Source organism: Bombina bombina, chromosome 2, assembly GCF_027579735.1.
Source record: "Bombina bombina isolate aBomBom1 chromosome 2, aBomBom1.pri, whole genome shotgun sequence".
In the NCBI taxonomy this organism is placed as follows: domain Eukaryota; kingdom Metazoa; phylum Chordata; class Amphibia; order Anura; family Bombinatoridae; genus Bombina; species Bombina bombina.
The window spans coordinates 1,254,278,430-1,254,292,297 of NC_069500.1; the positions used below are offsets into that span (position 1 = coordinate 1,254,278,430).

Below are 13,868 nucleotides of genomic sequence, written 5' to 3' on the forward strand. Positions count from 1 at the left end.
CAATAACATTTTTTGTATTTTAAATTTTATCAGTAATAACTGATAATAAATTATATGATTATGGATTAAAATGATCAGAAATTTTCAATTAAAAAAACTGCACATTTTAAATAAATTAAGTATTATGTACCTGAAACTCCAGTCCATAATTTTCTCTGCAGAACTCTCTCAGTTTTGGATACACGTGTTCCCTTAATGAGTTTCTTTCTGCTTCTGAATCTGTAGAAGTTAGAAAAACAATTGTAGCCTCAATAAATAAATTATATAAAAAGAGATAGCCTTAACAAATAAAAATAAATACATAAATGGTGCTGCATATATGCGTACCCCTTCTGCAACCCTCTTTCTGGGGGGTAGATTTACCAATGTCTGTCCGACATGATACGCTGTAGCGTATCATGTCCGACAGACATCACTGAATGCTGACATAATTTGCTGTCGGCATCTATCATTACACAAGCAGTTCACTAGAACTGCTTGTGCAATGCAGCCCCCTGCAGATTTGCGGCCAATCGGCCGCTAGCAGGGGGTGTCAATCAGCCCGATCATATAGGATCGGGCGGATTGAAGACTACAGCCTCAGAGGCAGTGGACAAATTATGGAACTGCTGTTTCCGGCGAGCCTAAAGGCTCACCCGGGAACAAGGGCCTTTTGGCCCTTGTTAAATCTACCCCTAGGTGTTTATTTTTAACAGAAACCTTATTAATCCAGTCAGAGGCTCTATCATCCAAGCCCTTTAAAGAAATATGTTACTCATATGCTAAATCACTTTAAAGTGACTAGAAATTATCACAAGAACATCTCTATGTAAAAAAGGAAGAAAGAAGGAAGAAATTATACCTTTAAAAGTGCTATGTGACAGTTATTATTCAGCTACTCTCCTTACTATCATCTGCATAGTGAAAGCATCATCAGTTTATAGTTTACTGTGATCTCGTGGGATTTCACCATAATCTTGCAAGATTTCAAAGTAAACTTCCTAAACTAAAGTGACTGTGCCTGCACATGCCAGATGTTTGTGTGATATTTTTCAGACAGCTTTTTTACAAATTTACTGCCTCACTTTCAAATGATTTAGCATTTGGGTAACATGTCCCTTTAAATTCTGGATTGTGCTGGCTACTCGTTGTCACAGAGGAGAGAGACTGAAGAGGTTTGTGAGTAAAGAGTTTCTCCCTGTGGCAATGAGAATCTGGAAATAAAAATGTACATTTTATAGAAAAAGCAAAACACTATAAACAACTTTAAAATACTCTAAGTTGGAAAAAAAGGAAAACATGCTTTTCTGTCCCTTTATCATGTGCATGTCCTTTAATTTGTATTAATTTGCACTTTATTTACTTTATTTGTAACCATAATAAACTGATGCAGATTATATGTCATTCCTGTTGCTTCATGATTCAGAAACAACATACAGTTTTAAACAACTTCCTAATTTACTTCTATTATCAAATTTGCTTCACTTTCTTCCATTCCTTTGTTGAAGGAACAGAATTACCCTAATGAGAGTTAGCTGAGCACATCGGGTAAAGCAATAACCAGAGGTATATATATATTTTCTAACTTTATTTTCTCCTTAATCTTTTCTTGGGCTCACACCTTTTTTCCTGGATTTGACTTCTCATTTATACTTCTACGTGTTTATTATGCTGGTATGGGACGGCTTGGTCCTGCACTTTATTGCTTAATAATGCACTGGGACCCTGCATGTTTGGTTTTTGGGTGTTTATTTTGGGCTCTATCCAAATATGGGTTCTGTCCCACCGGATATATTACGTATACCGATGTCTAGTAATTACTAACCTAATGCGGTGTTCTCCCGACACTTCCGTCCTTTGACTGTGTCTATCCTATTTACTGTATCTATTGTGTCATATAGATCGTCCAATTTTTAGCACTTCCGAGATTGTTTATGGTTGCCTAGCAACCCTGACAGACCATTCAGTCTGACCCGATTCTACTATATCCGGTAGCGGGTCTATTTACATTGGTTGTTATGGTTACCACGTCACGTCCATATTTGGACTTTCTGACTGCTCTGACCTGTCAGGTAATACAACGTAACATTGTAAAGTGCTTAAGTGCCCTATTATTGAGATATATACATTTATCGTCATGTTTTGTTTTTGTTTTCATGCTGTTTTAGTATATTAAGTTTTGTACGTATAAAGTTTTGTACGTATTTTGTTTTACTTACACGTTGCCTCAGGCAATTGCTTCCCCAATGACTGGGGGCGTGTCCACTGAGGAGAGCGTGATCTCAATTGATTGTTGTACAGATAAAACATGGGTGGTGGGTTTGCATAATTGTCTTTGTAAGTCTGAGGACGGGTCATTTGTTACCCGAAAACATTCACAATAAAAGTGACTGATCCTGGCAAGACCTTTGAAGTGCTTTTCTGATCCTGGTTCTTATTGATATTTTGAGCAGCACCCAAGGCAATTGACACAAAATCCGGAGTGCACATTGTTTGGACTATATATATATATATATATATATATATATATATATATATATCCAAGTTTGTGGATCCAAGCACTCACTGTACGTAGAAATGCCCGGGTGCACTCTATGGTAGATAGGTAGAAACTTCGGTAGAGAAGAGGCACTCACAGGTCTTACATAACAGATTTTTATTTCATAAATTCAGTCAACGTTTCGGTCCTCGCAGGGACCTTTGTCAAGACTGTTCCCAGTAGTGTGCAGTGTGCTGCATACATCGCTGACTGCAGCACACTGCACACTACTGGGAACAGTCTTGACAAAGGTCCCTGCGAGGACCGAAACGTTGACTGAATTTATGAAATAAAAATCTATGTTATGTAAGACCTGTGAGTGCCTCTTCTCTACCGAAGTTTCTATATATATATATATATATATATATATATATCTATATATATCCGCAGATAACTCCTAGTAAAGCACTGCTGCTCCTGAGCCTACCTAGGTGTTCTTTTTAGCAAAGTATACCAAGGAACAAAACAAATTAGTTAATAGAAGTAAATTGTAATGTTATTTAAAATTGTGTGCTCTGTCTGAATCATGAACTTTTAAATTTTACTTTACCGTCCCTTTAAGCCTAATAAAAGATAATTTGTATTTATCTTCATTACATTTGATGCAAGAATCTATTCTCCTGTTTGTATCATTGGGTAATAGAAAGTTAATCTACCTCTGGCATGAAAGTTGCATCATAAATTAGGACACATTATGCCTGCGGTTAACTGCTATATTAAGCATTTTATTAACTAGCAAAAAATATGTTAGAAACCTTCACAAGATGAAATCTGAAATGTAACCGTTTCATAGTGTAAGGAATATGTTTATTCTTTAAGTTTGAAGTCTTATTCACACTTAAAAAACAAACAAAAAAAAAGACAGAAAGCATAGTCTGTCCTTTACTGTTGATATCATGACTGACATTATAAATTAGATAACTGACAACATCACTTTGGACATATTCAAGGACATCTTAAATGAGATTGCTCAACAACGCTGCATCGAAAAGCTATTTCAGCAGTTTTGCTGAGAGTAAAGGTGCAGCCTTTTAGCACACCGGATGACATTCTACATTCATACAACCATGGTTTATTCAAATGAAGTAATTACTACAGACTATGCAAGGTAGACACAGTAGAATAAGGCATATGTCCCAATTTCAATAAATAATTCAAGGCAGAGACGGCTCTTAAAGGGACAGTCAAGTCAAAATGAAACTTTAATGATTCAGATAGGGAATGCAATTTTAAACGACTTTCCAATTTACTTTTATCACCACATTTGCTTTGTTCTCTTGGTATTCTTTGTTGAAAGCTAAACCTAGGTAGGCTAATATGCTAATTTCTAGGCCCTTGAAGGCTGCCTCATATCTCGCTGCATTTTTACAGTTTCCCAGCTAGACAACGCTAGTTCATGTGTGCCATATAGATAACATTGTGCTTACTCGCATGGAGTTATTTATGAGTCAGTACTGATAGCCTTAAATGCAAGTCTGTCAAAAGAACTGAAATAAGGGGGCAGTCTGCAGAGGCTTAGATACAAGATAATCACAGAGGTAAAACATATATCAATATAACTGTTGGTTATGCAAAACTGGGGAATGGGTAATATAGGGATTATCTATCTTTTTAAACAATAAATATTCTGGAGAAGACCGCCTCTTTAAATTAGTGAGGCCTTAGGCAAGGCTCATCTACAGTATAAGGCCCTTCAATACACAAACAGATAATGCATAAATCAAGTAATCTGACTATGCATTGTACTGAATTTCACTGAAATCTGTCCCTGTGTACATTAAAGTTTAACCAACACCCTTTCTATTGGTTCTGACAAATATTAAACCTACATTTAATCCCAAAGATGCTCCATGAATTACTGAATTCAATTACAGGTCTATGGTGTCTGTGTATCCACTAGACTACTGATGGCAAACATTGGCATTCCAGATGTTTCAGAGCTACATTTCCAATGATGCTTGACTGGACTTTAGAGTGCCTAAGCATCATGGGAAAAGTAGTTCTGAAACATCTGGAGTGCAAAGGTTAACCATCACTGCACTAGACCATGCAACTTGGGTGTGCAACAACTTGACTACAAGAACTAATTATTAAAGGGCTCATGAAACAAAATTTGTCTTTCACAATTCAGATAAAACTTACAATTTTAAAGCAACTTTACAATCAACTTCTATCATCAATTTTCTTTGTTCACTTGGTATCCTTTGTTGAAGCAATGAACTACTGGGAACAAGTTGAAGACATCGGTAAGCCAATAACAAGAGGAATATATGTATAGCCACCAACCAGCAGCTAGCTCCCAGCTCCCGAGCCTACCTTGCTTTTAAAAAAGGATAGCAAAAGAACAAAGTAAATTAGATAATATACGTAAATCAGAGTGTTGTTTAGATTTGTATGCTCTATCTGAATCATGAAAGACATTTGTTTGGGCTACCTATCCCTTGCAGGGGGTACAAGTAGGAGGCTGTATCTTCTTCCACCTATTCCTACCTGTTGGAAAATGGGGCAGATAGTCTGTCATTGCTATTTTTGCACACATATACAAAAAATCTATATATTTCTAATTTAAAGGGATAGGAAGGTCAAAAATGAAGTGTGCATGGGTGCATTTCAATTTGAAATAGAAGCATTTTTGCAATATACTTCCAGAAGCAAAAATGCTTCTTGTAAAAATTATTACTGTTTTTCTGCTGCATACGCACATATCCTGTGAGGACCCATGCACCTTTTGTATACTTTCTGACTTTTAATAGAAGCATTTTTGCTAATAGAAGTACTATTGCAAAAATCTTTCTATTCAAATTGAAATACGCACATGCACATTTCAAATTTGACCTTCAAATACATTTAACAAGTGAGATAATCAAAATAAAAGCAGTCTTTCTGGACCTGGGTTCTGAAATGAAAAGACCATCATTTTTAAGAATCCTTTCAAGCATGTGTGAAGCAGTCACTTAAACTACATGAACTAATATATATCTTAGGGTCAATTTCTCAGAGTAGGTAAACAATGCTCTCAAGGGGATGACTTCAAATCTTCTTATAATAATTAATTATATGATATATTTTAACGCTTAAGGGGTATATTAAAGGAAAAAGAAAGTCAAAATGAAACTTGCATGATTCAGAGCATAGAATGTTAAGATATTTTTAAATTCAGCTTTCATTCTTTGCTTTTCTTGCTGAGAGTTTCCAAATAAATATGGCTTTTAAACTGATGGATGACAGATGGAATACAGATATTACTAAGGCGTTTACCATACAAGAAAATGTCCAGATTGAGGGAGAGGATGACTTAATAAATAATGTTTTTAAAAAGAAATTGATAAAACAGGTTAAGATTAAGTGGGAACATCAAAGCTTAACTAACTTTTTAAAGATGGAAATTATCCCTAGAGGATTGAGGATTAGGCTTGATCCTGGAGTCAATTTAAGAGGGATAGACGCTAACAATGAAATTCTTGTGAAATGGAATGAAATTCTCACTAAGTGCTCTTTAGACCTCATTGCATTAATGATTGAAGAAGATGAGGAAAAGTTGGAGAATTGTAAAGTAGAAGTAGATAATAGTAATGAAAAACTGCACCAATATGAGAATGACTCATCCTTTGAAAAATTTAATAAAGAGAGTCGGAGACACAGAAACATATTGAGTGAAATTAAATTATGGTAGAGAAGGAAACTAAGAAAAAGACCAGGATGACTATAAAAGGAACAGGATATATATATTTCAAAACAAAATTAATACTAGAAATTATTATGATTAAGGGACAGACAACTCTGATGCTGACTCTGATGGGGACAACACAACTACTACTAACAATACCCAGCAACACCCTTTAGGCGTAGAACCCAACAGGGTGGGAGGCGGCAACAAGCAAAGGGGGAGGGAGAAGAAACAGGGGTCCCCAGGGCCACTATATGATGACCAGAAACAGACTCAGGTACAACTAGACACAGACAACTTGTCCTTTCTAGGTTAACCCCCTGATGATAAACACACCAATATAGTAAACCTCTCCTCCTCTCTTAATCAGGGACATATTAAAATTCTTGAAAAAGGACTGAGTTTCTGTCCCTCCAACAAGCTTGTCCTTTTCAAAATCACTAAGGATTTACATTTATTTGCCAGGAAACTGGCATTGAAGAAAATCATGACACAAAAAACAATGGTTGATCTGGCTTGTAGAAGGGACAGAGACACCTTAAATACTTAAGGAAACATTACTATATGAACAAAGTAATGAGAGAATAGATATTCTACCCAAAACTAATTTTAAGAAAAAGTCCACATACATGCCATCCTTTTCTGGCATCCCTAATATATCTTTATTTGTGCAGAGTGTTAGTGAACAGTTAGAACAAATACAAACAACTGGGATTATTAATGACAATCTCTATTTGAGAGAATGCCAAGTTCTGTTAGACCTAAGGAACCACAAGGAGCTGATGATAAAACCTACCGATAAAGACAGCAATGTTGTGGTGTTGGACCAAGAAAACTATATCAGTGAAGCTATGCGTCAACTGCTAGACCCCCAACAATATCTGCAAGTAACTAGCGATGATTTTCTTAAGTCACACAATGAACTTCTGTTCCTTTTGAATGATGCCCATAGATCTATTCTAATCAACATTCAAGAATTCAGCTATTTGTATAATCCTAAACCCAGGGTACCAGTGTTCTACTGGATACGAAACTCCATAAATCCCTAACCAAACCACCGGGTCACCCTATAATCTCAGGGATTGGTGGCCCTACAGAGGGGATAAGCAGGTATGTGGACTTTTTTCTGCAACCATTTGTGACAGAGCTACCTACATTTGTTCAGGATTCCACCGATGTTATCAAAAAATTGGATGACATCGGGGTAACTGATAAAACATAATTAGTGTCCCTGGAGGTTGAATCCTTGTACTCTTCTATACCTCACTCTGTGGGTGTTGAAGCAAGTAAATCATTCCTTGACACTAGAGGTCAAGGTTATGAAAATCACACTAATTGTGTAAGTCAACTTTTAAAATTTATTTTAGAGAATAACATTTCATGTTTAATAAAAAATACTTCAAACAAAAACAAGGAACTTCCATGGTTGCCACATGTGCCCCCACCTATGCATGGCTACATTTAGGATGGTGGGGGAATAATATCATTTTCGGAGAACATGCCGATTTGGTGGAGGCAAATGTGGCCCTATGAATAAGTTATGTTGATGACATTCTGATCCTTTGGGAGGGTGACCAGCAAAAACTCCACAACTTTGTTTCAGCTCTAAACAAGAATGATTTGAATATACTCTTGACTTGTAACAATGACTATGATAGCATCAGTTTTCTGGACCTACTAATAAGTAAAAAGGATAACACACTTTTGACTATGGTATATCGTAAACCCACAGCTTCTAATAGTCTCCTTCTTGGATCTAGCCACCACCAGGAGAATCTTCAACAGGGAATTCCATATGGCCAATTCTTACGACTACGTAGAATATGTTCTGATAATTATTCATTTAATATTCAGGTCAAAAAAATGGCTATGAGATTCCAGGGAAGAGGCTATTCTAGAAGATATATCAAAAAAGCCCTGTTTAAAGCTAGAAGGACCAAGGACCAAGTGACAAAGTCGCAGACACTAAAATAAGGTTTATCACTACATTTAATTTGTATTGGGGAAAAGTAAAGGAAATTTTGTCCAATAACTGGAATCTATTGTCCAATTACTCTGTTCTACATGATCACATGGGGGGGGATTATCCCCTTATGACAACGCGTAGGTCCAATAACTTGAAGGATATGTTAGTAAGGAGTGAATTTGAACAGATTAAAACAACAAACTGTCTTGAATCACGTTCCCAAAAAATAGTAGCAAGTACACCTTGTACACTCTGTGTCTGTTGCCAATTTGTTAAAAAATCCCAAACTTTTAAAACTTCAACTAACGAGGTGTACAAGATTCGGTCCTTCATTAATTGCTCCACTACATGTGTTATTTACCTATTGTCCTGTTCATGTCCTCAGTACTATGTAGGCAAAACCTACAGAAATTTTAAATCAAGGATAACAGAACATTGTGATGATAACGATTTTAATATTGACAGCCTTGTAGCTAGGCATTTTGCCCAGTCCCATGGCTGATTTGATGACCTAAAGTTTATAGGAATTAAATCTGTTAAACCAAGCAGACGTGGAGGAAACATTAATACAATCCTTCTAAGGAAGGAAACTAGATGGATGTATAATCTTAAGGCCCCCACAGGATTAAATGAGAAACTAGAATTTGCCTCATTTTTAAACTTAATGAAAATAAAATGTCCTTTTGTCCTCTCTCTCTTTGTACGGCCTCAGCAGGTAAAGCAAAGGCTACAATATTTTTCTACGTTTTGTTGTAAAACATAGACAATCTGATAGCCTTTTTGGTGTCTTTTACTAATTACTTGAATTAACTGCAGCGTCCCAAAACAGACAACAGTATAAAGGTTAAAAAGCATTAAGTTAAAAGCATTATTTGCACATTATGTATAATATTGTACATAAAGTTTTGAATATATAAGTTGTTTAGAATTATACTGTGACATGCATAAGCGTTTAGAACCTGATTGCAGTAACCAAGGGCAACGTTTGCCTGGATATCATGATGCATAAGTAAACACTTTAGTGGATGGAGACGGCAGACATGCATGTTCCTGCATGAGACGTGTCAGACACGTGACTGGCAATGGCCATTTAAACAACAGATACACATAGCAACGTCACAACCAGGAAGAAGCTCCAAGCGGCAAGGAGGTGGGGTGAAACGCGCACGAGGATGCTTTGGTGTGTCACTGTGAGTCTGTGCCGGGGATCCCCCTCATCCTTCTGACCCTCTGTGGCTCTATCATCTACACGGATAAGGAGACTTGCATGACAAACTGCATTTACCTTTCGATACAGGTATCGTTAAGACTGGTGGCGCTGGAGGTCTCTCTGGCAGTGGTTTGCCTGTACATTTGTGCTCTCTTTCTCCTTTGGCTCCGTAATATGGTTGATATATACTGCCTTTGGTGAGGGTTTAAAGTGTGGCTTACACTTTGACGTATACACCCGGGTTGACTGCTACTATCTTTGAAAGACTTCACCTGCACTATCATGTTTAAAAGTGCTTACATCCAACTATATGCATAACTTATTTGCCGCTTTTCTGCTTGGGACAGTCTTTCTCACTAGCATGCCTAATACTATTGTGATACACCACAGACACTAATATATACAACCAGTTGTATTACTAGGACTTTATTTATGATGGAGTACCCTGCATTTTCTCTTTTTAACATATGTGATATTTTCAATTATTATATATGTATTTTTGTATGCAAACTTTTCTAGCTTTTGTTTTTTGGTTTTCTTTATTTAATTGTGTATTTGATTTGGTATAGTGTGCTGTATACCTAGATTTTAGAATCCACCCACTTGGTTTTGTTTGCTTTCTCTCTCATTTGTACATAAAAAAAAAAATCACTTGTATTATCAAATTTTCTATATTTGTTTTGTATGCTTTGAAGAAAAGCATATGTACATATCCTCAGCAATTGGAGCTAGCTGGTGATAGGTACAGTAGCTATACTGACAAATAAGCTGCTATATAAGCACCATGCCCACATAAGATCAGGCCCCTAGCTCTGAGACACCAAGTCAGCCCTATATCCAAAACAGACCACAAATAAAACCCAACGCTTTAACCCCTTTTTCAGCCCAGTACCCATGTCAGACCTCATATCACACACCTGATCCTGCATTCCTTCTGTCAGCTCTATGAGCAAATCAGACTGGATAAGGCACCTGGCCCTGTAAGCCATCTTTCAGCTTATATCCATATCAGACCTCAACTCACCCACAACAGACCTCAGAAGAAACACTAGCCCTACAACCTATCTGTCAGGCATACTCAAATCAGACTTCAGATCTCCAATGCCTCTAGAGGTCCAATATCTTCACAGGTGCCTTTCTGTGCTAATTTGTACGATTAAAAAGCCACTAATTTAGTCAATTTTAATTAAAGGTAAAACATACCCTAACTTTTATTCAATAATTACTTATCACAATTTTTTTTTTAGAAAAATATGTTTTTTTTCTTAATGATCCAAACTTTGTTTAAAATGAAAAGAAAGAAGATAGCTTTTAAAGTAAAACAATTGACAGCATTAAAAATGCAATGCTTAAAGGGGCAGTAAAGGAAAGAACAAAATATTTGTAGTACAATCATGTTAAAGCGATGGTAAACTCTCCCCTTATAGAAACAGATCCGGAATGATAGCAACATTTTAGATAGAGTTTAGTTCATCATTTGTAATGAAGATGCGCTGTAACATACTTTTTAATATAAATATGTCATTCAAATTCCCCGTGCTCTGCCGTCCACTTCAAAAGTAACATAGTAACATAGTAACATAGTAACATAGTAGATAAGGTTGAAAAAAGACTGAAGTCCATCGAGTTCAACCTATACAAATCTAAAATACTTACAAAAAGCTCCAGTTAAGCTTAAATAACCCCATTAAAATGTGACCCATTTAATACTAGCAATCATATCCATGAATTTTGTTTATATACAGAAATTTATCCAGACTATTTTTAAATGTATCTATGGTATTGGCATTCACTACCTCCTTTGGTAATGAGTTCCACAATTTTATTGCTCTTACAGTGAAAAAACGTTTCCGTTGCAGGAGATTAAATCTCCTTTCCTCCAACCTTAAATTATGACCTCTTGTCAGAACCAATTTTCTTGGAATAAAAAGAGCTTCTGCCATCTCTGTATATGGGCCTTGAATATATTTATATAAAGTAATCATGTCACCTCTCAAGCGCCTTTTTTCTAAAGAGAACAGACCCAGTTTGGCTAGCCTCTCCTCATAGGTTAATTTCTCCAATCCCCTTATTAGCTTTGTGGCCCTTCTCTGAACTTTTTCTAGTTCTGCAATATCTTTTTTAGCAATCGGTCCCCAGAACTGCACTCCAAACTCAAGGTGAGGTCTTACCAGGGCTTTATATAATGACAGAATTATGCTTTCCTCCCTTGAATCAATGCCTCTTTTAATACATGCTAGTATCTTATTAGCCTTTGAAGCCGCTGCCCTGCATTGTGCACTCATCTTTAGCTTGTTATCTATTACTACTCCCAAATCCCTTTCCTCCTGTGTTTGGCTAAGTCTTGTCCCATTTAAAAAATACATAGCCTGCTTATTTTTACTTCCAAAATGTAGAACCTTACATTTTTCCGTATTAAATCTCATTTTCCATTCACTTGCCCATAGTTCTAATTTTAGCAAATCCCTTTGCAAAGAGAGTTCATCCTGCTCTGACCTAATGACCTTACTTAACTTAGTATCATCTGCAAAAATAGAGATGTCGCTATTTAATCCTTGCTCCAAGTCATTTATAAAAATATTAAAAAGAACAGGGCCCAGTACTGATCCCTGGGGGACGCCACTGATTACCTTTGTCCAATCTGAGTATGATCCATTTACTGCTACTCGTTGCTCCCTATCTTTTATCCAGTTATTTATCCATGAGCTAACATTTTCAGCTATTCCCAGTCCCTTAATTTTGTGCATTAATCTCTCATGTGGCACTGTATCAAATGCCTTTGCAAAATCTAAGTATATCACATCAACTGATTCCCCTTTATCTATATTTTTACTTACTTCCTCGTAGAATCTAATTAGATTAGTTTGACATGATCTATTTCTCCTAAAGCCATGCTGATTAGAACTCATAATCTTGTTTACACGAATATGCTCATCAATATAATCCCTTATAATCCCTTCAAATATCTTCCCCACTATTGATGTCAGACTAACTGGTCTATAGCTTCCTGGATCATCCCTGCTTCCCTTTTTGAAGAGTGGCACCACATCAGCTTTACGCCAATCCTGGGGTACCATGCCTGAGGATAATGAGTCTTGAAAAATTAAGAGTAAAGGTTTGTCTATAACAGTGCTAAGTTCACTTAACACCCTTGGGTGTATTCCATCTGGGCCTGGAGTTTTATTTACCTTAATATTTTTTAGTTTTTTCCTGATATCCTCTAAACAAAACCCAGTTAGTGGTATGGACTGGCATGTTCTATTCTGTTCCAAAGTATCATTCAATGGTTCCTCTCTTGTGTATACTGAAGAAAAAAACTGGTTTAGTACCTCAGCCTTCTCTCTGTCATTATTTATCATGCTACCCTCCACACATTTTAATGTACCTATATTATCCTTCTTAGACTTTTTGCTATTTATGTACTTAAAGAACCTTTTAGGGTTAGACTTAGAATCCTTGGCAATTAATTTTTCATTTTCAATTTTGGCTAATTTGATTGCTTTTTTGCATGCTTTGTTACATTCCTTATAAATATTGTATGCTGAGTCTGTACTATTTTCTTTTAATAATTTAAATGCCCTACGTTTTTTCCTAATTTCTTTTAACACATTTTTATTTAGCCATAACGGCTTAGTTTTTTTATTTTTATTTTTATAACCATATGGTATGTATTGATATGTATATTTATTTAACAAATTTTTAAATATTATCCATTTATCCTCTGTATTTTTATTAGAAAATACATTGTCCCAATTTATATTATTTAATGATTTCCTTAAATCGTTGAATTTTGCTTTCTTGAAATTAAAAGTCTTAGTTAAGCCTTTAAAACACTGCATATGAAAAGAGATTTCAAATGTGACCATGTTATGATCACTGTTACCCAAATGTTCTTTAACTTCTATGTTTGATATTATATCTGTATTGTTTGATAGCACTAAATCCAATATAGCTTTACTCCTAGTTGGCTCCTCTATTAATTGTGACAAGAAGTTATCCCTGAGAACATTTAAAAATCTATCCCCCTTAGCTGAATTACTAGTTTCATTGGCCCAGTTTATATCAGGGTAGTTAAAATCTCCCATAATTACAGCACTGTTATTAGCAGCCTTACCTATTTGGATAAGTAGTTGAGTTTCCTCCGGGTCACTAATGTTGGGAGGCTTGTAGCATGTTCCTAGTAATATTTTTTTAGGATTTTTCCCCCCACTCTTTATTTCAACCCACAGGGTCTCTACATTGTCACTTGTATCATAAATATCTTCCCTTATTGTAGGTTTAAGGTCAGGTTTAATATACATGCAGATTCCTCCACCCCTTTTATTATTCCTGTCCCTCCTAAATAATGTATACCCCTCTAAGTTAACTGCCCAGTCATGTGAATCATCCCACCAAGTTTCAGTTATACTGATAACATCATAGTCCTCTTCTGCAACTAAGAGCGTCAGCTCCCCCATTTTACCTGTCATGCTTCTTGCATTTGTTGTCATACATTTAATTTTCATGT

The 13,868-nt window shown here is 36.0% G+C and overlaps 1 protein-coding gene across 1 annotated transcript in view; it reads right to left on the minus strand.

The window, feature by feature from the left end:
• NWD2 (NACHT and WD repeat domain containing 2) overlaps positions 1-13,868 on the minus strand; it is a 684,859-nt gene that overhangs the window by 406,014 nt on the left and 264,977 nt on the right. The window contains 1 exon segment of the mRNA XM_053704071.1: positions 131-219. Coding sequence (XP_053560046.1) covers positions 131-219 — 89 coding nt within the window.